General features: G+C 41.1%; 1 protein-coding gene across 1 annotated transcript in view; it reads right to left on the bottom strand.

The window, feature by feature from the left end:
- LOC139446427 (sacsin-like) overlaps positions 1–26,986 on the bottom strand; it is a 44,484-nt gene extending 17,498 nt beyond the window's left edge. Inside the window, exons 1-7 of the mRNA XM_071227750.1 lie at positions 26,977–26,986; positions 20,608–20,714; positions 20,422–20,475; positions 18,921–19,040; positions 16,258–16,405; positions 13,944–15,458; positions 2,720–10,455 (exon numbers count right to left, since the gene is read on the bottom strand). Coding sequence (XP_071083851.1) covers positions 2,720–10,455; positions 13,944–15,458; positions 16,258–16,405; positions 18,921–19,040; positions 20,422–20,475; positions 20,608–20,714; positions 26,977–26,986 — 9,690 coding nt within the window. The remainder of the gene's footprint in view (positions 1–2,719; positions 10,456–13,943; positions 15,459–16,257; positions 16,406–18,920; positions 19,041–20,421; positions 20,476–20,607; positions 20,715–26,976) is intronic.
- Positions 26,987–27,765: the final 779 nt, after the last annotated feature.

Below are 27,765 nucleotides of genomic sequence, written 5' to 3'. Positions count from 1 at the left end.
TAAATGGTGTAGGAGATTAGGAATAAATGGTGTAGGAGATGAGGAATAAATGGTGTGGTAGGGAGGGGTAGATGGTGCAGGAGATTAGGAATAAATGGTGTGGTAGAGAGGAGTAAATGGTGTAGGAGATTAGGAATAAATGGTGTGGTAGGGAGGAGTAAATGGTGTGGTAGGGAGGGGTACATGGTGTGGTAGGGAGGAGTACATGGTGTGGTAGGGAGGGGTACATGGTGTGGTAGGGAGGAGTAAATGGTGTGGTAGGGAGGGGTAGATGGTGTGGTAGGGAGGGGTACATGGTGTGGTAGGGAGGAGTACATGGTGTGGTTGGGAGGGGTACATGGTGTGGTTGGGAGGGGTACATGGTGTTAGAGATGAGGAATAAATGGTGTGGTAGGGAGGGGTAAATGGTGTAGGAGATGAGGAATAAATGATGTGATAGGGAGGAGGAAATTGTGCAGGAGATTAGGAATAAATGGTGTGGTAGGGAGGAGGAAATGGGGTAGGAGATTAGGAATAAATGGTGTGGTAGAGAGGAATAAATGGTGTGGAAGGGAGGAGTCAATGGAGTGGTAGGGAGGAGTACATGGTGTAGGAGAGAGGGGTACATGGTGTAGGAGAGAGGAGTACATGGTGTGGTAGGGAGGGGTAAATGGTGTAGGAGAGAGGGGTACATGGTGTGGTAGGGAGGGGTAGATGGTGTAGGAGATGAGGAATAAATGGTGTGGTAGGAAGGAGTAGATGGTGTAGGAGATTAGGAATAAATGGTGTGATAGGGAGGAGTAAATGGTGTAGGAAATGAGGAATAAATGGTGTAGGAGATGAGGAATAAATGGTGTGGTAGGGAGGGGTAGATGGTGTAGGAGATAAGGAATAAATGGTGTGGTAGGGAGGGGTAGATGGTGTAGGAGATGAGGAATAAATGGTGTGGTAGGGAGGAGGAAATGGAGTGGTAGGGAGGAGTCCATGGTGTAGTAGATTAGGAATAAATGGTGTGGTAGGGAGGAGTAAATGGTGTGGTAGGGAGGGGTACATGGTATGGTAGGGAGGAGTACATGGTGTGGTAGGGAGGAGTAAATGGTGTGGTAGGGAGGAGTACATGGTATGGTAGGGAGGAGTAAATGGTGTGATAGGGAGGAGTAAATGGTGTGGTAGGGAGGAGTAAATGGTGTGGTAGGGAGGAGTAAATGGAGTGGTAGGGAGGAGTACATGGTATGGTAGGGAGGAGTACATGGTGTGGTAGGGAGGAGTAAATGTTGTGGTAGGGAGGAGTACATGGTATGGTAGGGAGGAGTACATGGTGTAGGAGAGAGGGGTACATGGTGTGGTAGGGAGGAGTAAATGGAGTGGTAGGGAGGAGTAAATGGTGTAGGAGAGAGGGGTACATGGTGTGGTAGGGAGGAGTAAATGGAGTGGTAGGGAGGAGTAAATGGTGTGGGAGAGAGGGGTACATGGTGTGGTAGGGAGGAGTAAATGGTGTGGTAGGGAGGAGTACATGGTATGGTAGGGAGGAGTACATGGTGTGGTAGGGAGGAGTACATGGTGTAGGAGAGAGGGGTACATGGTGTGGTAGGGAGGAGTAAATGGTGTGGGAGAGAGGGGTACATGGTGTGGTAGGGAGGAGTAAATGGTGTGGTAGGGAGGGGTACATGGTATGGTAGGGAAGAGTACATGGTGTGGTAGTGAGGAGTAAATGGTGTGGTAGGGAGGAGTACATGGTGTAGGAGAGAGGGGTACATGGTGTGGTAGGGAGGAGTAAATGGTGTGGTAGGGAGGAGTAAATGGTGTGGTAGGGAGGAATAAATGGAGTGGTAGGGAGGAATAAATGGAGTGGTAGGGAGGAGTACATGGTGTGGTAGGGAGGAGTACATGGTGTGGTAGGGAGGAGTTAATGGAGTGGTAGGGAGGAGTAAATGGTGTGGTAGGGAGGAGTACATGGTGTGGTAGGGAGGAGTAAATGGAGTGGTAGGGAGGAATAAATGGTGTGGTAGGGAGGAATAAATGGAGTGGTAGGGAGGAGTAAATGGTGTAGGAGAGAGGGGTACATGGTGTGGTAGGGAGGAGTAAATGGTGTGGTAGGGAGGAGTACATGGTGTAGGAGAGAGGGGTACATGGTGTGGTAGGGAGGAGTACATGGTGTAGGAGAGAGGGGTACATGGTGTGGTAGGGAGGGGTACATGGTTAGGTAGGGAGGGGCAGATGGTGTGGTAGGGAGGTGTACATGGTGTGGTAGGGAGGGGTAGATGGTGTAGGAGGGACAGGTACATGGTGTAAGAGGAAGGAATACATGGTGTAGGAGATTAGTAATAAATGGTGTTGTAGCGAGGAGTAGATGGTGTAGGTATTGATGGGAGCAGTACATGGTGTAGGAATGGATACGTCCCACGTAGTACAAGCATCCACACACACTAGTGCGTGCATGTCACTATACAAGTTAAACACTCCTGAACAGAACTTTAAACCCCATGTCACCACACCTCATGCTGGGTTTAGCAGGGAAACTTTAGGAAAGGGTTTAAAACATTTGAGGCAGGATATGCTCACCTTTTCGCGAACACCTGATATAATCACTATTACTGACATACTGACGTTGTCGCAATCTTTCAATAGACAATGCTTTCAGTAGAGATTTCTTATGATTATGGAAATGTTTTTGTCACTTTTATTTGTTTAGCTGGAATTCATTGTGGTTGTTAGGAATGGTGTATTTCATAAAGCATACCTGATAAGCCTTGTTACAGATCCAATTAAAACCTCTACAGGAAGGACAAGTATCCTTTGCTGCAGCCAAGTCATCAATTGCCTGTCTCAGCCATCGTTTTGCCTCATGTGGTTGTGGGTTAATTTTTGATGGATCCTGATCTGGATGTCTACATTCATAGTTCTGAAAACGGGTCTGTTGTTCAGAACTTCTCTTGTCCAAATGTTCAAAGAAGAACGGATTTGTTGCCCCAGCATGCTCATTTTCAAGTTCCATCGCAGTTCTCTTAATGTCCAAACATATTTTGGTAAAGAAAGCTTCCCTATCAGGATTCCTGTCAGGATGCTGGGCCAAGTAAAGTCTTTTCTTTACTGTGTTTCTCTCCTTCTCATCTGAACAGTTCCTCCACAAGGGTGTAAAACTCTGTCTATTTTCCTTACACCTTTGATCAATATGTGATGCGGAGTCTCCACGCTGATTTACGTTTTTCCTCAAAACGTTGTAAAGCTTTAGTCCAGGCATTTCCTCTAATCGACCTTCCCCAACTTCAACCAGATACATTCTTCTGATTGGCAAGATCTCCTTCCTCAGTACATTCTTCACAACAGCATAGATATATACTGGGTTGGCATTTTCAGGAACTTCATCTTGTACACCAGGGTCAGTGATGGGATCGTAAACCTCCAGTCCAACATATTCCCCTTCATTAAACACATCAAAACTGTTGTCCAGAAGCCAGTGCATTTCTTCTGGTATAAACGCCCCAGTAGAAGAAACAATTGTTTGCTCTCTTTGTCCTGCAAAATAATTATATGTCCTAATTTCGAAGTCATCTAAATGACTTCTGATCATTTCTGGAACTGAGTCAAAAATGTGATGCACATAACGTATCGACCTTCCCAGTTTGAATAAGGTCAGTTCATCAATCATTGTTTCTAAAGCACCAAGTAATGTCACCTGGTGTATCTCGCAGTCGATGTATAGACATATTTTGGAAATAGAGCCTTCTTTTTCACGTTCCAAACAAAACCTCTTTTTTCCCTTACTCTGATGCACCAGATTTCCATTCCGTCTAAGTTCAGTCTGCAAGTTTTTGACCTGAAGAATTTTTAAATGTGCAAGGCTTTCCTCAATGCTCTTTGCTTCAAATGGTTCCAGACTTTGTTCATTTTGCTGATATTTTTCATGATTGACAAGTCTCACAATTGCTTCAACAAATTCAGACCCCTGTACACTATTCTTGTATTTCTTGACTAAATCACCAGCATATGCTCTTAGCTTACTGTCTTGATCAACATTTTCTTCAACCAGAGATGTCAACGTCTGCAGTCGATAACATTCTGGTAGCATAGCTAAGAAACCCAGAGGATCCATATTCATTTCGGATAAATTCAGTGTTTGGAATCCTAGGAAATACTGTAAATCAAGGGATCTCACTCTTTCAGACAGTACAGTGTTGTTGTTAAACACCAGGTGTCTAGAGTCTGTTAACTGGAACTTGTTGTCAGGAAGATACAGAGAGGACACCTGTAATGTGCATTCTTCAGTTTTCTTTTCCCTTTTTAGGCAATTAAACATTGACTCAACTGCTTTTTTAACACTTCCTAGGTCATTAGAATTCAATGGTCTTCCTTTTGTCTTGCAGTAGAGTGTCTTCAGCACACAGGCATACAGGTTTGCATGTACATCCCTTGAAGAACCAAGGTCAATGAATACATCAAGGAATTGTGTAAACTGATCTGGCAGTGCATACATGTATCCTTTTACAATTTCATCTGGGTGTATGTTTTTAACAATTTTATCAGCTGAAACCATACACAGTACAGTTGGAACGTACATGATGGAAAGATCTTTCAGGCAATGCTTGATCATATTGCGGACACGAGGATTGAGTAAATGTCTGTAGATTGACATCATGACATGACGAACAGTGTTGTCAAGTGACAACAATTTTCTCTCAGAATTCTGATTTTGGATATTCGCAAGAGAAGTGCAAATGTTTTGGATATGACTTAAAACCTTTTCCGGGTGAGGATCATCTTGAAATCCAAGAAAAAACTGCAGTTGTTTGTGATTTCTCCTTGCAAAACTCCATGAGGATGGATCTGCATCATGGTGGAACATCAGGCAGCTTGTCCAGACATAATGACAGTGATGTGGGGCAAGTGATTCTGAGTAGGAAACTAGATGTTTTCCCTCACCAAACTGAGGGTATATGACTGTCAGTTCTTTTCCCAGGTATTCATCAGTGATACTGTGTGGTAATAAGAATCTGATACTCTTAATCTGTGAAAGTGCATATCCATCCTCAATATATTCTTCATGCATCATTCCGAGACATGCCATCAAAGCCTTTGACTTCTTTTCAACATCTGTAGTCATTCTCTGTCGCCCAAGTTTTTCAACTTGCTTAGCATATGCCAAAAAATGCTCAGAAGTAACATGGTCTTGTAAACCTAAATATTTCAAAAACGTTTGCCACACCCCTTCATCATAGGGTGGAGGTGCAAATTGAGATTGGTCACACATCAATGTGTAAACATCAACATCCCGACTGTAGAACTGACTAGCGCACTGGAGTGTTCCATTTGATGCTTCAATAAATTTTACACTTTTCAGCTTCTCAATGAGTTGTTTTTGCTCATCACTAAATTCCGCAGACTTTTTCAACAGCTCATCACGTATATACTTCAAATGTACTGGTAGAACAGACGTTGGCAGATACTGAAAATTGGGAAGAATAAGATCTGTATAAAGTTGCTCCTGTGTATGCACATGTATACCCATGAAGCTGTAAAGTTCTGTGCATGAATTAAATCCTTTAAGTAATACCATACTTGTACCACGGGTCCAATCACTGACACCATCACTAGGCCCTTTAGAGTAATCCTTTACTACAAAGTGTCTCTGGTGAGTATGCAGAGCAACCTGTTCTTCAGACATTGATTCGAAAATGGGAATCTGTGTAAGCAGCTGTTTTGTTCTTTGTTCACCTATTTCATCATTTATCTTGTCAACATTTTCACTAAAGTATTGTAAAAATGCTCGACAGTCTACTGCAGTGATATCCTGACAAGTGCTGAAATCAAAGTTTGATAACAACTTCAATATTGTGACTGGCATAGTCAAGCTGGCTGCAATGGATGAAGTGATTGTAGTGGCATCATCACTGCCACAAAGCAAAGAACTGTCAAGTTGTGGAACATCCATGTTACGTAAAGCTGTTTCAAATTTCTTTGGGGAAACTGACTTACTATCGATTACACTTCCACTCTTTTTGATAGGGTAGAGAATAAGATTTTTACCATTGTCTTTTGTAGATGGAAACAAGGACCAATCTTTTACATATGCCAGACCTAAAGGAGATGTACTATTGTTCGTCTGTGTGAACAAGAACTTCCAGAAGTCTCGAATCCAATGTTGTGATGGAAAATCTGAGTTTTGCCAAGGAACAGGCCTTCCAGTGCAAAATATATTCTTAGAAAGTGTTTGTTCTATCAACTTTGAAAAAGCAATAATGTCAAGCTCCTTGAAAACAGGTGTTGTTTCTATATAGTTTTCATACAGTCCAACAATATCTTTGTGCAGTAGCAGATCAGGTGTTCCTGCAAGCAGATCTGTAAACCTTGTGACAAAAAAAGGGTTTGATGCATCAAACGTGCACAGTTTCATAGATTCAGTAACTGCCAGGGGTAAAGATTGTAACTCAGAAGAAAAATCTTCATGAAGCTGACAGAAGCGTGTCAGCAACTCAAGTGATTTAAGATGTTTCAAAACTGTGAGTTCTAACTGCAAAGCCACTGACCCAAGGCTACATCTATCTTGAGAGCCAGAACTGTGAGATTTAAGAAAATCTATGACAGATTTTGGTGTCACACAATTCATTTTACTTTCCATGCATGTGTCAGCAATAATCTTCAGAATTCTGCCTGGAGAATATATAACTTTCATCTGCAAGTCTTTGAGTATCTCAGTAAGCCTGCAAGCAACTTCCTGTGGTTGAAGTTGTTGGATCCAATCATTTGTTGAATCACTCTGTGATTTCTTTAGAGGGAAATATATTTCAAGGTTATTGAAATATCCAGGGAAACCTTTCTTGCATGAAGCTGGTACCCACAAAACTTTGCATTTTAAATGTTCTTTATCTTCTTTTTTGAAATCAGCAAATATTCCTCCTGATGGATTTACGACAGCGAAAAGCTTTCTCTCTTTTGACACAACATCTGTGTAAAATGAAACAACAAGATCATTCCATAGTTGACTTTTTGTGTGGCTTCTATCAGGAAAGAAGCTATAAAAGCAGTCGAGATGTTCATGAACACAGTTGTGTGACTTGACCTTGGTCGATCCAGTTCTTGTCTTCATTGACTGCATAGCTGCGATATACGCAGGAACTATGATGGCATTTACAACATGTTCATTCCAACATGACCTATAGTCCTTATTGTCATACCATAGGTTTCTTCTTGATTCATGATCAAAGGCAAAGTTGCCATTGACATGAACAGGCAACCCAGTGTGGATCGGCAAAGGCAGGGTACAAAATGCTTTACCTTGGAATTCTACCTCTTTTTTCTCCTCAGTACACAGTAGCATGGCAACACCACCTCTTGGTAATAGACGAATTTCTCCATCCTCCCAAGCTGATATGAGGGCTTCTGGAATAGGTGTTGCCTTAGAAAATCCAGAATGGAGAAATACCACCCAATGTTGCTGTCTACCTTCAGATTCTTTAATACTGAGAGACAACTCAACTTCCAAAGGCGATACATCTTCAAGACCAAAACCAACGGAAGGATTTCTTATCTTTTGAGTCTGATTTTTCAAATGAGACATGTACCCCTCATGTACAGACATATCATTTTCACTCATTGTTGCTTCAACACAATATTCTACATCAAGTCTACCATCTTCTGTAATGCTGGCAATAGATATTTGTTTCACATATTGAAGAAATAGAAGAAATTCGGGCATGTCAGCCCTGAATTCATCTAAAAGTTCACTAACATCTTGTGGACTGACTTCTTTGACTTTTATCTTTGATTCAGCAGCCATTTCTCGTGTCCTTAAAGGAAATCGAAAAAGTGTCCCTTTATTTTCTTTCGAGATGTCAATTACAACACGATCTTCAAGATAACCTGAAAATGTGTCTGTATATTTCTCTCTCAATTCATTCAACTGTGATATTCGAACTCCAGGTTTTTCAGATGTGGCACGAGGTACATACTTCACATGTGGGTCAAGGAAACATATAGTTTTGTCCGTTCCTGGTCCTGCAGTGATGAATGAGGGGACATCAGTCAGGTGATAAACAACATTGAATCCAACTCCATATTGTCCAGTCTTTAAAGGGTCATCATTCTTACTTCCTACACCTAATTTCTGAATACCTTCAAGGTCATCTTCTGTAAAGTAGGCATTGTTATAAACACAGAGTGCAGGGCCTTGAACAGAGCTCAGTCGATCATTGAGGAGTTTTTCTGTTGGCAGATGTCTGAAATCCTTTAGAAACATCAGTTTTGTTGCTTCAGCATCATCTGCATTCTGTAGCAGTTCTTTCAGGATTGAAGAATCACATGGGTATCCACTAAGAAGTCCTTTCAGTCGCGTTGTAAGATCTTCACCAGCTCCAAATTCAGAGAAACATGGTGAGAAGCTTTGAATGTTTTCTTTCAGATCAACTTCTCGCTTCCCTTTGACACCTAACAATTTGGCTGCAGACTGATGAATACACGGATGCACAAATCGCATCTTTTCATTTTTACAAACAAATCTGCAATCATCTAGGCAAAGTGAATCTACTTGAGACATTATTCTATATTCATCTGGTAATGAAATGATAATGCCCTCTGGTAAACTCACAGATGTAACCAGTTCTGAAAGATAGAGTGTAGCTCGCCCTAACAATGTCAGTCTTTCCTCAGAAACAGTTTTAGCATCTGCTTCTCTGGTGATTTTTTCTATACAATTCAGTATTCCATTCACTTCAAAGCTATCTCTCACACCAATGGTCACTAAAAATGATTTGTACACACTTAAACTTTTGTCAGCTTCATATAGAAATGGAGATAAATCACATGGAAGATTGAAAGCTACCCGACAGGGTTTTATCATCTGTTTTCCAGTTAGCACTGCTTCTTTCTCTCTTAAAAACTGTAGAGTCTGTTCATGATTTTTCTGATCATTTTCAACTATGTTGTTCATGAATTTGTATATGTCTTTGCATATTCTCTCCAATTCAATGAATTTCTCATCACTGGTCAATGAATTCATTTCCTGTGAAACATATACCAGTTGATTTGCTACAACACTCACATCAACATCTTCCCTTCTGTTAACGCCAAGCCTGGAGAGGAGTTCAATGTCAAATCCTGAGTTACTGTCAACATGGTCATCAAGAATTAGCTGAGAACATGCTACCAAACTCGAGAGATTCTTATCATACAATTCCTTTGGACATGCCACTATTTTTCTTTTTTCTTCTTCACCTTTCCATGGTAAAGGCCAGGAAGGGGGGCACTTGAGAACAGGTAGAAAGGATATATCATGTAATGCAGTCTTAATGTCCTCATGGCATTCAATATTATTATTCAGGAAGAGAATCAAGGCTGTCACTTTACACTTTGCTTCTGCTTCCCTTTTTGTTTGAAAAAGCTTTTTAATAGTCTCTGCTGTTGATACAATGTCCCTTTTTGAGATGTCTTTCTCTGTTTTCAGACCAAGAAGAAGTAATCCTCCTCTGAGTCTGTCTGTTCGTGTGTGCCTATCTGCTGGGAATTTGTCTTCTCCCAGGAATAAGTCTTTCAGGAATGGGTCATCTTGGCTAAACAGATCACAAGCTCTCAGTCCAGATGACCCTCCACTGGATGAAAGGAACGGTACCTCTGAAGCAATTTGCCTGGTCTTATTCACAATATGAAGGTGATTCTCCATGAGAAACTCCATAAAATCTACCATATGACTTTCTGTATATTTTCTTTTGTTGTGAAGCATCATTTGAAGGATTCGTCGACTGACATCAAGAAATGGTCTTTCTGTTGCACCAAGTGTCAGGGCCAGGTGTCTCACTGCAGCAGATGAACACTGAATATACCTCTCTGGGTAGGGTACAGGTATTTGTTCATCAGGAGCCAGAGTACATAAGGTTTCCACTGAACAATCACTGTTGTCTGTCACAGTAAATAGCTGTAACTTCCTCAACACTGCTTTACTTCCCTTGGACAACTGGCGCTGGCAGGTTCTCATGTAGGCCACCAAAGCAGACCTTTCCTGTTTGGAGGATTCGGAGTTGAACAGTTGTACAGCTGTGATAAGTTTCCTTCTGTATACTTTCTCTAATGCTCTTACAAGACCAACTGGATTTGAGTACTGAATGATTGTCCCAAGAACATGTGAATTTTTCAGCACAAAGTCAGGAACATATATTAAATGGACAATGCCTAGTTTCTTCAGCGCTGCACCTACATTTGGAGGTAAAGATTCAGAGTGCCTCACTGACTGAGCAATGAAGACATCATCGATGCTGTGGAGTCTTCCTCTTCCAGAGGCATCAATATCCGGCACAATAAGAAAACCACTGAACACAGATTCAACATCAAATCCATGGGCTGTAATATAGATCCACACTTGCCTGAGCCAGCTGACATCCAAGGATCGGGAAGGGAGTTCAGCATTACCTTCTGGGAAATGCCTCAACAGACATTTCTGGAGCATGCCAGGGAAGGCAGCAGATGACATCACGGAAAGGCCTTTCCATCCTAAAAGGAAAGCATTATAATCAGTCAAATCAGATAAGTGTAGTCATACAGCCTCTAAGCTGAGTGTAGTTAAACAGATTTCTTCTGGAATTTCTGGAAGATCAGAACACAAGATAATATATCAAAATATTAACTAATGAACCAGAACAATTTGGATAAATGTTGTCATCAGTACTAGTAATGTTTGCAAAATGTAATCTTCCTTGGACTAGTTCCTGCACAGCATACAGAATGCATTTTGAGAGGACTTTATGTTAAAATATGGCATACAAATCCATATAGCTCAACGACATATTGCCTTAAAACTAAATTCCATTTCATTTTCTAAACAACTTATTAGGTGGCATTACACAATAGGTAGGTTGGAATGGAACCGAAACATGACGGACATAATTCAGTTCAGGTCAGCTAAAACTCGTAAAATGTATCTCAACCAAAAGGTGAAAACGACTGAATAATAAATAGGTTTTTAAAAATGGCTGTTGTGGTTGCCAAATTGAAAACTGTATTTGAAACCCTTGAACAATTGGTGGGATCAAGTTTCATCTTCTTCGTGAGGGAAAGGAACTTGCGTTAGTTTTGTTTGTTTGTTTGTTGTTTGATGAGCATCGATCCATGCAACTGGAATACAATGTCATGTGTAAACCAAGTCAGCAAGCCTGACCACCCGATCCCGTTAGTCGCCTCTTACGACAAACGTAGTCGCTTATTACGGCAACCATGGGTTGCTGAAGACCTATTCTATCCCGGATTTTCATAGGTCACATGCTTAAGTTCAAAGGTCAAACCAAAGATGTATATAGGTAGGATAACCAGTCTGTTCTGATTGTCTTCACTGGTCTGAGATGCGTTAATTGCCAGAGCAGGGTTTCATCGGTCGGCTATGGCACACTAAGAATCGTAGGTAATTCACTATCTGAAGACATTGTGTTTTGATTTTTACAGATTGCAGCCCTTACGTAGCATTTTATGAACTAAAAGTAAGAGTTGTCATTACTTAGAATGTGTAAGAAAGCTACCAATGTCTTGTTTTCGTGATTAAACTATTGTCCTTTCAAAGTATAGTAGCAGCAAAATTGTAAATTTATGCATCAATTTATGAAGTGGAGGATTAGGCAAGTCCTTAGTTACATTGGTCCGATTAAAGAACTATGTGTGTTTAAAGTTTATGCAAATTTGTATCATATGAAATATACTTTTTTTTTAGATTTTCACTTACGTATATCATGACATTTTTGGTTACATGGAAATATTATTGAGGTCTTCCATAATCTTCATGGGTTTTAATCACAATTTCAAGAAAATCTACTGAACTAATTCTTTTGAGAAATAATGATTTTGATAATTTTGATTTTGGCAAAATGTTTGTTGAATTGACTGAAGGTTTGTTTTTTAAATGCCAAACTTGCCGTCAAAACGTACAAATAAAAACATCCATTTTTATCTTAGTTTCTAATGCTTACTGTTCACCGAACCTCCATGTTCACAATTTTTTCTCAAGATAATATTTGTCATATTTTCATAAAAATTAGTAACATCTAGATCCTTAGATAGTCAATATAATATAATAAAATATGATGAAAGTTCTGAATATAATTAAAGATATAGATCTATATGTGCATTGCATTTTTTTATACTATCCTAAATATATAGGTTGTTGTAGGAGCTCATAACATTTTCGCATTGTTATCAAGATAGCACATATTTTGCTAAAAATATAAATTGTAAAGGTCGAGATATATCAAACTAAAACGAAGAAATTGTTATGGAAGTTTAGTTGATCTATATGTTATCATTTATTAAAATTCACCTATAAATTAATTAATTGTATATGACTATTGCCTCTTAGATGCCCCGTACTCCTCGGCCTGCGAGAGAAAGGTAATCGGTTGTAAGCATCCTACATCACACTATCACATACATTTAGAGGACGTTAAGCATAACAGAATATATATACTAAAAACATGCATTTGCACTCGCCTTTTAAAGCGAATCGTTGTGTTTGGACCCCTGAACCCTGACACGGACAAAATTAATACTGCTTCGCTCATAGTGGACACTGGTAGACTGTCGTCCTAGATGTCGATTTATCTGTGGTATTCATCTCTGTCTGGTATTCGTGGGTCGTTCACATGTGCTGTCAGTTTACTTGACCTGCTTATGTGGTGCACATCACCAAGGCTGTTGCTTCCAGGTTCCCATCCTATCTATATAATCTTTTGTCGCCCCATAAAATATTGAGAAATACGGAAAATACATTTTGAGTCCCTCTACCAACATTACATGTACCAAATTTGAATAGAAGGGTTCACATTATGTTTATGTATAGGATAACGTTTCAGCTTCATTGATCCAGTGATTTCTGAGGAAATAATGTTTACAGTATGAAATTCAAATCGAAGTTTAGCACATTGCCAAAAAGAGCGTCCCTCATTCCAAATGTCAATGGTAAGGTTTGCTAAATGTAGGTGTAGGGCTTACTTGGGGCTCCTTGAGTTAACAAACGGCCTTATTTCATCAGCTTTCATTTCAGTCACTAATACACCATGATGAGTCTTTGCATTGCTCAAATGCTTCATGTCATTGTCAGTTATGTTTTTAACTACTGTTTGTTAGCAGCTAATTAGTGTCTACAAGCTGGGGACATGTGTCAGCTGTCAAATAGCCTACCAATGTGATTCAGGGTGCCATTTTTTCATATGGTTATTTTTACTGATAGGTGTTTTTACTGTAGAAAGACTTTTGCATTACATGCAAAAACGACAGTAGCCCCACCCCTACCTTTCCTGTAATGACCAAAAAATTTCCACTTGAAACATGTATCCATGTATCATTTGGACTTGGACCTCATGAATATGTATCTATATCCTGGTCACTATTGTAGTCATATGCATTAGTCGTGTTATGAGTTATGCTTAAATGTTCGCCTATTCTTTTCAAATAATTTTTTATTATTGGGATTTACAAATAGTTGTACCATTATGCTACATGTCATGCCATATTCGAGATGATGAAACAGTTAATGTGCGATGAAATGATGGATTAATGGACATCAAATAATGCGAAGTGGCAAAAACACACACCAGCCTTCATTCAGAAAAACCAAAACCTAGAGTATACAAAGGAAAACATGACAGGATATAGTGAGTGAGTTGGGTTTAACACCACTTTTAACAGTATTCCAGTCATATCACGGCGTGTCAGCTTAATGTGGGAGGAAAGCCCCAAGTGATGCAGGTCTCAGACGTTTACCACTTCGGTGAAACCCCAAAACCTAGAAACATAATCGGGGAGAACCGGGATTAGAACCCACAATCATAGGTTTCTGGCGTGTCTAAGGGACGCAACTCTGCACAGCGTATCGCGTCGCCTTAGACGACTGGGCCACCCGTGCCCCTGACAGGATATAAGCTCCATGAATCTTTGTTTCAGGAGAACTGCAAATATCTACGGCTGTTATTGGTTGTATCAAGATAAAAGCAACCTACCGCCACCTGCCCGTTTCATCAGAGCTTGTTGTAAATCTTCAGGAAGGTCCAGTGAAACCAACTGACTTTCCAGCCCTGGGAAGAGTTTGACATCCCCTGGCTGGTCACAGATGAACACAGCAGCAGGTGCTCCGAACGCCACAAAGTTGCCATCAGCCACTGGAAGAAGACACAGACCCCTCAGGTGCTTGTACTGATCAGATTCCAGGAGATATTTCAACAGCATGAGTTTCTTCTGTCTTGGTAATCTTGTAAAATGGCTGTTCAATCTCAGTGTGTCACAGACATCTTTAGGTGTCACTTTGTGAATGTGGGAGCTGAAATGGTTTTCTAAAGTTCTCATGAGTTTTGAAGGTACTGGGACGATGTATCTCTTGTAAAGAGTAAATATTTCAATGATTAACGAATAAGCGTCACTGGCCACATCCACAAGAAAGGCATCCTTCATCTTGATTCCCATCCTCTGGTCACTCGGTGTGAACAGTAAAGGTATGTTGTGTAGCTGCTTCAGCAATGTTGAAACAAGCGGCTTCCAATTCACATCAACATCATCAATGTCTGGTATCATTCTGTAGATTTGCTGAATGATGATAATTGAATTAGTATGCACCTTGCAACATTGAACAAGAGCATTTACAATGCTATAATACACCTCGGGCAGAACTTCACTCACAAGACACTTGTTCCACTCCATAGCCTTGTCAGTGTGAGCCTGATTTTGAAGCTGATCTGCTGTTGGCCACTTGACGTGTCTCCTGTTCTGATTCAAAGCAAAGAAACCATTCACATGAACCTGCAGCCCTGTGGGACTGCGACTCTCCAGGGGGAGTGGGAGGAAACAAAACACATGACCTTTACACTGCTGACCCAGAGGAACAGCCAAACCCACATAGGGGGCGTAGGAAAGAGCTTTGTCACTGCAAAGATCTCTGAACCTTGGACTCATAGTTCCTCCTTTGTAGAAGTTGATGACAATCCATTGCTGTGAGGACTTAGGCCCTGCAACATCCACTGTTTCCACAGTTAAAGTCAACTGACTCTCTACAGATGCTGCTGGTATTCCTCCCTGTGCCTGCCTCACTTTTCTCATGAAATCTTGCTTCTCTGTCCTCACATGCTGGAGACAGTCTTGAGACAGCTGCAGTGAGAACTGGACTTGTATCTTTCCGCTCAGTCTCTGGTACAATTGTATCTTCTCTATTGACTTCAGAAATAAGAGAGTGATGGACGCCTCAGACTTAAACGCTTGGAAAAGATCCTTGACTTTCTCCTCTGTGTAAAGGTTGTCCGACAGCTTTGAGATGTTGGTTCTGAGGGGGAACCAGAAGATGGTTCCACTGTAATAGCCCTTGTGTACCGTGTCTGATGTGAAGATGCCACTGAAGACATTAAGGATCATCTTCTTGATCTCATTGGGAAGTTCTCTCAACTTCTTCATGTAGCAGACTCGGTCACTATTCTTCTCCTGAGGGTTGATGAACAACACTGTGTCCCCGCTTATGACACATGGGAAATCTGAAAAGTTATGTGAAAGCAAGTTTAATGATGAAATAATGTTTGCGATATCACTTGCATGTCAAATGTTCCACAACATAACAACTGAAAATTCAAATATCTGTGAGGAATCTTCCAAAATATAAATTGCAACAGTTGTGGTAATATCTTCAAAAATATATTACAAGTGATTCTGTGGCATTTGATTGGCTAACGAAGCTATAAGTTTATGGGCGGCCATTCGGTCAAAAAATAAATGTACACATTGTCCTTTCGTGCTCACTGACGTTCTTTATTGAAAACGTCCTTTCGGGCTCACTGATGTTCTTCATTGAAAACGTCCTTTCGTGATCACTGATGTTCTTTCGTACACATTGTTCTTTCTTTTCTTGTTATGACGTCTTTTCATAACATTTGACTATTAATATTGTATTTTGACCTTTAGTAGTTACAATTAGTTCTTTATTTGTTATATTTGACCTTAATTGCGTATTTTTGTCCTTTTTTGCAACTTTGTATTTTTTGACTGAATGGCCAGCCATATAAGTTTGTGTTTATGTTTCAATAAACGGACAAGAATGAGGTTGCGCAGGACTAACAGACAACTGAAATCTAAAAAGGAAACATTAAATTTTGTGAAAGCGAACAAGTTTAATCAGGACATAGTGTTCATGTTCATTTACTTGTCAAGAAGCCAATGACTTAGCAAGTGACACTCATTTCATGCAAAGATCCTTCCAAAATCTAAATCCTAACATTTGTTTATGTTTTCTTTCTGATTCCAACATCTGATCAAAGAAAACAATCACCAAGGTCTTACCAGTGACATGGAACACAGATTTAAATCCGAGCCCAAACCGTCCAACTTTGAGAGGTTCCTCCTCTTTGACGCTGTCATGTAGCATCTTGATTCCCCGCCAGTCCTTCTCCGTGAACAAGGCATCATTGTACACACACAGGGCTGGGGCCTGAAACATAACTCAGTACATTACTAGTGAACAAGGCAGCATTGTACACACAGAGGACTGGGGCCTGAAACATAGCTCAGTACATTACTTGTGAACAAGGCATCATTGTACACACACAGGGCTGGGGCCTGAAACATAGCTCAGTACATTACTTGTGAACAAGGCATCATTGTACACACACAGGGCTGGGGCCTGAAACATAGCTCAGTACATTACTTGTGAACAAGGCATCATTGTACACACACAAGACTGGGGCCTGAAACATAACTCAGTACATTACTTGTGAACAAGGCATCATTGTACACACACAGGGCTGGGGCCTGAAACATAGGTCAGTACATTACTTGTGAACAAGGCGTTATTGTACACACACAGAGCTGGGGCTGTAAACACAACTCAGTACACAGGGTTGGGATTGTAAACATAGCTCAGTACATTACTTGTGAACAAGGCATCATTGTACACACACAGGGCTGGGGCCTGAAACATAGCTCAGTATATTACTTGTGAACAAGGCATCATTGTACACACACAGGGCTGGGGCCTGAAACATAACTCAGTACATTACTAGTGAACAAGGCATCATTGTACACACAGGGCTGGGGCCTGAAACATTAACTCAGTACATTACTAGTGAACAAGGCATCATTGTGCACACACAGGGCTGGGGCCTGAAACATAACTCAGTACATTACTTGTAAACAAGGCATCATTGTACACACACAGGGATGGGGCCTGAAACATAACTCAGTACATTACTAGTGAACGAGGCATCATTGTACACACACAGGGCTGGGGCCTGAAACATAACTCAGTACATTACTTGTAAACAAGGCATCATTGTACACACACAGGGCTGGGGCCTGAAACATAACTCAGTACATTACTTGTAAACAAGGCATCATTGCACACACACAGGGAGGGGCCTGAAACATAGCTCAGTACATTACTTGTGAACAAGGCATCATTTACACACACAGGGCTGGGGCCTGAAACATAACTCAGTACATTACTTGTAAACAAGGCATCATTGTACACACACAGGGAGGGGCCTGAAACATAGCTCTGTACATTACTTGTAAACAAGGCATCATTGTACACACACAGGGCTGGGGCCTGAAACATAACTCAGTACATTACTTGTAAACAAGGCATCATTGTACACACACAGGGAGGGGCCTGAAACATAGCTCAGTACATTACTTGTGATCAAGGAATCATTGTACACACACAGGGCTGGGGCCTGAAACATAGCTCAGTACATTACTTGTGAACAAGGCATCATTGTACACACACGGGGCTGGGGCCTGAAACATAACTCAGTACATTACTTGTGAACAAGGCATCATTGTACACACACAGGGCTGGGGCCTGAAACATAGCTCAGTACATAACTAGTGAACAAGGCATCATTGTACACACACAGGGCTGGGGCCTGAAACATAGCTCAGTACATTATTTGTGAACAAGGCATCATTGTACACACACAGGGCTGGGGCCTGAAACATAGCTCAGTACATTACTAGTGAACAAGGCATCATTGTACACACACAGGGCTGGGGCCTGAAACATAGCTCAGTATATTACAAGTGAACAAGGCATCATTGTACACACACAGGGCTGGGGCCTGAAACATAGCTCAGCACATTACTAGTGAACAAGGCATCATTGTACACACACAGGGCTGGGGCCTGAAACATAGCTCAGTACATTACTAGTGAACAAGGCATCATTGTACACACACAGGGCTGGGGCCTGAAACATAGCTCAGTACATTACTTGTGAACAAGGCATCATTGTACACACACAGGGCTGGGGCTGTAAACACAACTCAGTACATTACTTGTGAACAAGGCATCATTGTACACACACAGGGCTGGGATCTGAAACATAGCTCAGTACATTACTAGTGAACAAGGCATTGTTGTACACACACAGGGCTGGGGCCTGAAACATAACTCAGTACATTACTTGTAAACAAGGCATCATTGTACACACGCTGGGCTGGGGCCTGAAACATAACTCAGTACATTACTTGTGAACAAGGCATCATTGTACACACACAGGGCTGGGGCCTGAAACATAACTCAGTACATTACTTGTAAACAAGGCATCATTGTACACACACAGGGAGGGGCCTGAAACATAACTCAGTACATTACTTGTGAACAAGTCATTATACACACACAGGGTTGGGATTCAAAACATAGCTGAGTACATTACTTGTGAACAAGGCATTGACGCCAGTTTGTCCAATTCAACCATGAGCACTAAATATCTATTTCAGAGCAATTATTAGTATCTGCCATATTTTAAAGCTTTTCATTTCACATCTACGTATAATTTAATAGGGATGTTTGCTTTTGAAACTGAAAACATTTATTCTTCTAATCCTGTAGTTAAATTTCCATCCATTTGGTTTTTAATGGCCAATAGGCGTATGCTCAAAAGCTGGTAAGAGCTACCTTATGGATTTAGTCTGATACTGCATTGACATTCTGTCAAGTAAGTTCACCTGTAATGAGGCTAGGTAACGCTTCTTCTTCAGTAGTCTGGGATCAGGGTCAATATGTCTGACATCATACAGTATTCTCATCTCACTGGCATCGGCATCTTCAGCATTCTGGATCAACTCCTGGTAAAAATAAAAGTTCACACTCGATATTGATGTTGTAGAGACAGACATCTTTAAGGATAAATGTGTTTTAAAGTTTCAGGTGTGACAAGATTTGATTTTAGTCACATAAAGATGACATGTCATCTTAAAGTGTTAACTCACCTTGAATATCTGTCCATCATGAGGGTACTGGTCCAACACAGACTCACCTTCAGTATCTGTCCATCATCAGGGTACTGGTCCATCACTGACTCACCTTGAATATCTGTCAATCATCAGGGTACTGGTCCAACACCGCTTCACCTTCAGTATCTGTCAATCATCTGGGTACTGGTCCATCACTGACTAGTCTAGCAAGGACTCACCTTGAGTATCTGCCCACCATCAGGGTACTGGTCTAGCAAGGACTCACCTTGAGTATCTGCCCGTCTTCAGGGTACTGGTCCAGCACAGAATCACCTTGAGTATCTGCCCATCATCAGTGTACTGGTCCAGCACAGAATCACCTTGAGTATCTGCCCATCATCAGTGTACAGGTCCAGCACGGTCTCACCTTGAGTATCTGTCCATCATCAGGGTACTGGTCCAGCACAGTCTCACCTTGAGCATCTGTCCATCATCAGGGTACTGGTCCAGCACGGTCTCACCTTGAGTATCTGTCCATCATCAGGGTACTGGTCCAGCACGGTCTCACCTTGAGTATCTGTCCATCATCAGTGTACTGGTCCAGCACGGTCTCACCTACAGTATCTGTCCACCATCAGGGTACTGGTCCAGCACAGTCTCACCTAGAGTATCTGTCCACCATCAGGGTACTGGTCCAGCACGGACTCACCTTGAGTATCTGTCCATCATCAGGGTACTGGTCCAGCACTGACTCACCTTCAGTATCTGTCCATCATCAGGGTACTGGTCCAGCACGGTCTCACCTAGAGTATCTGTCCACCATCAGGGTACTGGTCAAGCAAGGACTCACATTGAGTATCTGCCCGTCATCAGGGTACTGGTCCAGCACGGTCTCACCTTGAGTATCTGTCCATCATCAGTGTACTGGTCCAGCACTGACTCACCTTGTGTTTCTGCCCATCATCAGGGTACTGGTCCAGCACGGTCTCACCTTGAGTTTCTGCCCATCATCAGGGTACTGTTTCAGCACGGTCTCACCTTGAGTTTCTGCCCGTCATCAGGGTACTGGTCCAGCACGGTCTCACCTTGAGTTTCTGCCCATCATCAGTGTACTGGTCGAGCACGGTCTCACCTTGAGTTTCTGCCCATCATCAGGGTACTGGTCCAGCACTGACTCACCTTCAGTATCTGTCCACCATCAGGGTACTGGTCCAGCACAGACTCACCTTCAGTATCTGTCCATTATCAGGGTACTGGTCCAGCACAGACTCACCTTGAGTATCTGTCCATCATCAGGGTACTGGTCTATCACAGACACCTTGAGTATCTGCCCGTCATCAGGGAACTGGTCTAGCAAGGACTCACCTTGAGTATCTCTCCATCATCAGTGTACTGGTCTAGCACAGACTCACCTTGAGTATCTGTCCATCATCAGGGTACTGGTCCAGCACGGACTCACCTTGAGTATCTGCCCATCATCAGGGTACTGCTCCAGCACGGACTTGAGCTGCTTGATGAGGGTGGGCAGCTCAATGCACATATACCCATCATCATCAGACTCGGAGTCTGAAATATATACAAGTTAGAATAACATATTGACACTGTTGTGCTTTATTTCCAGTCATAAGTCATGTTTTTACAACATATTCCCAACACTATTTGTCACAAGAGAAATGTTAGAAATATCAAGCATCATCATGTTTTTAATTAAATAGTTTTAATCATCCCAACCCCTAAACTCTTTTGCATCCAATTAAAGATTGACTGTGTATTTTTTTCGGTTCATTAAGGTATGAATCGAAAAACCGATGTGCAAACTGTATGAATCCGTGTAGCGGATTCTTACAAAAGTTTGCACATCGGCTTTTCGATTCATACCTCAATGAATAGGAAAAAACCCACAGTCATTGCTTATAATTAAATTCGACACCATAAAACATGTTTTATCTACAATATAGTTTAACCAAAAACAGTTGCATATATCAAACAGACAAAAATGACGAGAACATTCCAGGTGTAGGAATACATACTTGGTGTGACATGAATCAGGTGATTGTTTAATTTATGTACATAACTTGACACGCCTACACAGTAAGTAGCCAATCAACGGAGAGTAGAATCAAAACAATATTCATTGGACCTGTCAATTACGGCAAGAGGCGAAAAGAACTGCAACAGTCAGACTGTAACGAACCGGAAGAAATATGTCAGGGAGAAGACGGCTGTTTCAAATAACATGGTCAGTTACCACCAAATTCTAACATTACTTCCCTGATAATGGTAAAGCACAGTTGAAAAATGCTAGTTAGAAATGAAACCTAAAGACATGAAAGTTGAACCGAGGCGAGCGGGGAAAAAACAGGCGAGCCAGCCTGCACGCTTGCTGTTTCATTCATTCTCGGCCTTCGGTTTCAAAGGGTAATTTGGTCAATGAATATGCATGAAAGTCGCTAATTGTCCTGTGCATGACGATACACGTGAGCAAGGGAATATCAATAACACATGGCTGCGAGCAAATATTGACTACACTACCACAAGCTTATTAGCCATGCCAAGAGCTTCTGGGTACACTTGCACAAGTCTTTAAGGCAATAATTATTAATTTAAATCATAAGTTGTTCCTATGGGAGACTGGAGTACTGTCCCCATATCTAGACTTGCCTATTTGTGGAGGATAGAATTACTATGCATTCATCGACTTTTCTTTCAGTACAGCGTTGGAGCAAGGCTAGCTTCTGAGATGCAGTTGTAAATCTGAGAGGGGATGCAGAGCAAGGTGGAAGGATCTGTGTTGATTAGTATGCCACTTTGCAAATGTAGTGGCGACTGTGATCACATTTAGTTGACCCTTGCCAAACAAACAATTAGCCATTTACAGCATATTTCAATAAATATAAAATTTTGTTCTTTAAATTCTGAAAGTGCTTGTGTAAAGCGAGAAGTCGCTTAAAGCAATATAGTCAAATGCGTGATTTCATAAAAAACAACATGAACATGCCACAATGTCAATTTATAAATCAATAGTATGTGTGTCCGGCTCTGGTTGCGATGCAGGCAACACATCTTCGTCTCATGGAATGGACCAGGCGTATGTCTATATCTGCTGGAGCATGTTTCGAAGTTCCTGGAGTGTCTGTGGAACACGTGGTTGACGTCGAAGGCGCCGGTCCATCTCATCCCACATGTGCTCGATTGGTGAGCGATCACGGGAGCGAGCCGGCCAGGGGATGACATTCACGTCATTTTGTTGAAGAGATTCCTGAACAAGTCGAGCAATATGAGGCCAGGCGTTGTCATGTTGAAACAACAAGGCCGATGATCTCGTCGCGGTAGCGCTGTCCATTGAGATTTCCCACTACCACTATCAAACGGGTCCTCTGTCTTGCTGTAGTCCCACCCCATACCATAACGCTGCCGCCCCCGAACCGATCTTCTTCCATGACACAATGATTGATATAAGTTCACCTCGACGTTGGTACACTCGAATCCGTCCATCACTGTGGCTGAGGTGAAAACGTGTTTTGTCATTGTATAGAACTTGTCCCCATTGCATGGCCGTTCAGCGTAGACGCTGTCTGCACCACTGTAGACGTGCTTGACGGTGGTTTCCTGTCAAAATGGGACGTCTGGCGGGTCTTCTGGCGACAATCCCTGCACATCTGAGGCGACGACATACGGTTTGTGAAGATATTCGTCGAAGGCCAGGGATGCTTCTTGCAGTCACTGTTGCTGGCTGGAATCGATTTCGTAGGTGTGTTGTTCGAATCCAGTTGTCTTGTCGATTATTGGTTACGCGCGGCCTGCCACTTCGAGGATGGTCTCTGACTGCATTCGTCTGTTGCCAACGTTGCCATAAACACCAAATGGTGTTTCTGTGGACGTTAAATTGTCTTGCAACATCTCGTTGACTCGATCCTGCTTCAAGCATACCAATGGCTCGCAGACGCTCATTTTCGGACAGGCGTGGCATTTCGTAATGTTGAATAAATGCGTTACTTTGTTGTTTTTCTGAGTGGTTGTTGTCAGCACAATGCTAAACAATGCATATGGAAACCCGTTAACGCACATGTTTTTATACCCATTCTTGGGTAGTGAAATGCATGGGGCTTGCATAAAAGTCAACTTTTGCATGGAATGCATGCTTTTCTGTAGCAGTTGCGTTTTTGTGACTAGATTCCATACATGTACTACAATAATGAAAACCAAACTTTACTTGTTTGAAAAATACACTAAAATATTGGTGTCACAGGAACTTTTGTTCTTGAGTATATAACGTTACTATAGAAGCCTATGGGAAAACATTTGGTTGTGCGTAACCTATACTAGAATTTCATTCCATCATGGTAGCCATATTGGATTTTTGGGGGTGGCCCAATAACTAAAAATATTTGGAATGTCATTACTTACAACTTTGCCAAGTTTCATTCTTTTATCACAAAGTGCACAATTGACCCTCAATCTTTCATGAAACGGCTGCACTAATGTCATTACTTACAACTGTGCCAAGTTTCTTCCTTTATCACATAGTGCACAATTGACCCTCAATCTGTCATGAAATGTCTGCACTAATCACAGCACAGCCAGTTAAAATCTGTCAGCCACATATCTCCAAAGGTATGCACATCTTTGCACATTAGTTTCATTGCTGGGCAGATTTCATCTTCATCTTTTCATTTTCATCAGATTTGTCTTTTGTTGACATGTTGTCCCTTGTTTTCATGCCAGCCATTATGCTTGTTGTCATTGGAACTACTGCTAAGGCCAACAAAACTGTACAGCACCGAACATACAAGTCAGGCTTATCGATGCAAAGGTAAAAATAACCTCTCATGAACAATGCTAGTGATCGTCATAAAGCTGACAGGTTGCAGTTGATTATGCAATTTATCGCTATTTATTCACAACTCGTGATTATTTCACAGCCACAGTAATTGACAATCAATATTACCAACCATTGTGCAACACTTGCCAAACAATAATTGCTTTTAGCATGTAATGGAAAGTGATGCATATATACTTGGTAGCACGATTCGATAGACATGCAACTGAGGTCACCTTGCATGTAACAACTTTTAAACTCCACACAGAGATGCAATGTCTGCTTGCTCAATAAACTATTGGCTAAGTTCATTCCCAGTAAGTGTTGATAGGAGTTTCCCCTTGTGTGGGTGTTCCTGCAGACAAACATGGATGCAAACCATTTGGCACCGCTCTATTCATATGTGATTTCTAAGGTTAATTCACTGAGCAAAATTACATCTTAAACAAAATTACATTGTATTTTAAGAATCACATTAACTGCTAAAGAGATTAATAATACCCCAATGTGCCTCCATACCATAAATATCATAATCATAAAAAAATATGTATTTTGCTCCCCAAAGGCTAGTATAATACCATTGTGATTGCTAATATAGGGTATTTATGGTATGGAAATACCATAATCTCTCTATATTTTTTGCGGTCATGTTCTCAACTTTAACCTGTGATTTATATAATGGAACATCGTAAACACTTGAAAACACGAGGCCCATAGCTCACCTGGATATTTACGCAATCATGACAAAATATACATGTACATTGTACATGTATACAATACTGCAAATATTTCGTAATGTTGACTCTGTCAGCTTTTAAAAGGAGTGGATGGCAAATCAGACAGCATGAAAACGTACTTCTTATAATATTTATAAAGATCTGAACCGTTTGCATATTATGATCCAGGATCTAAGTTTCCAGAGGCAAGTCTGGAGCCTAAAGCGAATCCTATTGACATAAATGTATTATTCTCTTCATAACAAACACATGTATATAATGAATCTGTTTATTATAGGGTGGGGATAATATGTTATTGCTATGTTTGCATACTATGGGTTCAGACCCTCCATTTCTCCAATTTGAATCCTCACCACTGGAGAATGCTTCCACCCAAATGTGGTTGATATCTATCTCTTAGTTCCAGAGGAGAAGTCGCTTAAAGCAACATAGCCAAATTACCACTATTTGGACCCGCCCCTCAGTCCCTTGGGGGGTCAGTCCCTCTATTTATACAAATTTGAATCCTCACCAACGGAGAATGCTCCCAACCAAATATTGTTGAAATCTTTCTCTTAGTTCCAGAGGAGAAGTCGCTCAAAGCAATATAGCCAAATTACCACTATTTGGACCCGCCCCTCAGTCCCTTGGGGGGTCAGTCCCTCTATTTATACAAATTTGAATCCTCACCAACGGAGAATGCTCCCAACCAAATATGGTTCATATCTTTCTCTTTGTTCCAGAGAAGACGCTTAAAGCAATATAGCCAAATTACCCCTATTTGACCTCAAATTTCATTTATTTCCAATTAGTGGTTCAGAAGAAGAAGTCGTTTGAAAAAAATGTTGACATACGGACGGCCGACTGACGTCATGTTATGGCATAAGCTCACTTTGGTCCTGAGGACCAGTTTAGCTGACAATATGTCTCATGGCTTCTGAGCACAAGGGGCTGGTGTGAAGGCTGTATTTTTAAAAAAAATAGCTGCTCTGTTAGCCATATTATACTAGTATTTTTCCAAATGAAATGTCTTCTAATTAAGTAGCCAAAGATATGTAGAACATGAACTGTGATAGGTTCAGTAGTAAATTTATGCAAAGAGATGTTAGTTTTCAATCTGACGGACACACGATGTGAAGGAGAGTTAAATTTGGAGGACATAAAACATCTGACCAGCAAAGTTCTATCATTCCTAGATTAGAGTCAGTAGCACTGTAAAGAACATACACTGCATCAAACTCAAACACAGGGAAGTATCATGAAATATGATTTTTTTTTTTGTTAATTAATGCCACACTCAGCAACATTACAGCTATATGATGGCAGTCTTTAAATAATTCCAGTGATTGATATAATGAGCATCGATCCACGCAATTTGGGATCGATGACAAGCACCAACCAAGTCAGCCAGCATGACCACCCGATACGGTTAGTCGCCTTTTACGGCAAGCATGGGTTGCTGAAGACCTAGCGTCAAGGGATGCCCTGTACTGCATCCAAGGTGGCCGTACATGGAGGGGCATTGTATCGAAAGCTCACTGTCGTAGGAATTCACTTGACTGGACTAAACCATTTAGATAGCAGAAGGAATCATGAATGTCTGATTCTGCCAGGTCTGTCACTTGCAGATGTGCACAATATTATAACATGATATGAAATACCAAAGAAAACGTATCGCAATACGTTTGGTGAAAAATGGAATGTTTCTTTTTTCAAATGATGCATATCTACAACAATGGACAAGTCGAATTGAAATTATGAAATTAGCAACTGTCATCGAAAAAGTGAAACTTTCACGAACAGTTTCCTAAATATAATGTGACTATCACTTCATCTGTGGCCATAGCAACATCCAACAAAATATAAAATTGTATGAATGAGTATTTTAATTTTTTTCTCCAAATTCAGCACAATGCCCTGAATGTACTCAAAAGATTTAGCTTAGTTTTCACTGGTATTTACATGCACGAATGCACGCACACACAATATTTATAAAAAAATGATGGTCCAGATAAAGGTTAATTTTCTTTATAGATTTCAGACACAAAATATATTGTGAACCTGACATGCACTGTATCCTAAAAACATTATATAGATCAACTCCGCCTTTCACAGAAAAATACTGCGTGTTTTGAAGCAGAATATCAAATAGCGGGTCCCTTACTATGAGTCAGCTAAACAATGTATCTTACTGTTGATACATAGGATGCTTTTTGAAATATACACTTCACAATAAATGTTTGGCACATAACCTGTCTAAAACTGCTGTCATTTTGACTAGACTCCCACCTACCTTGACTCATGGCTAGCCTCCCTGGATGGCTCACCACTGTGCTACATCAAAAACTTCACTCCTTGTATCTGAAATTAAAGCAGGTAAATAAGATTTGTTTGTTGTTTAACGCCACACTCAGCACTATTCCAGCTATATGACGGCAGTCTGTAAATAAATCGAGTCTGGACCAGACAATCCAATGATTAACATCATGAGCATCGATCCATGCAATTGGGATACGATGATAAGCATCAACCTTGTCAGCGAGTCTGACTACCCGATCCCGTTAGTCATGTTAGTCGCCTCTTACAACAAGCATAGTCACCTTTTATGGCAAGCCTATTCTACCTCGGATCTTCACAGATTTTTTATTGGACTTGTTAGTCCAGCCAAAACATAACTCAATAAGTGCTGTCTAGTACGGCGAGGGTGGAAACTGGATTTTTAAAGGCAGTTAACTCCCTTGCCTCAGGAAGATGGTCGAAAGTGTGTGTAGATGTGTGTGTTATGATACCACTATAATATAGAGCCTGCGATGATATAGAGTCATACTATAATTCCTGAGGCATTGATGATTTGGGCATTGTGACATGGTAGATATGTCAGTGTGACATGGTAGATATGTCAGTGTGACATGGTACACATCTGAGTGTAACATGGTAGATATGTCAGTGTGACATGGTACATATCTCAGTGTGACATGGTACATATGCCCATATGTGATAGAGTTCCACCAGATAGAAATCTGTGTTGATGTTACTGAACTTTGCAATATATTTATTTAGAGCTTCGTCCCTCAAGGCTGAT

The sequence above is a fragment of the Haliotis cracherodii genome, unplaced genomic scaffold (assembly GCF_022045235.1).
Source record: "Haliotis cracherodii isolate W230 unplaced genomic scaffold, xgHalCrac1.p SCAF_6, whole genome shotgun sequence".
Taxonomy (NCBI): domain Eukaryota; kingdom Metazoa; phylum Mollusca; class Gastropoda; order Lepetellida; family Haliotidae; genus Haliotis; species Haliotis cracherodii.
Note: the sequence above shows the minus strand (reverse complement) of the source record. Positions and strands in the feature narration are given on the sequence as shown.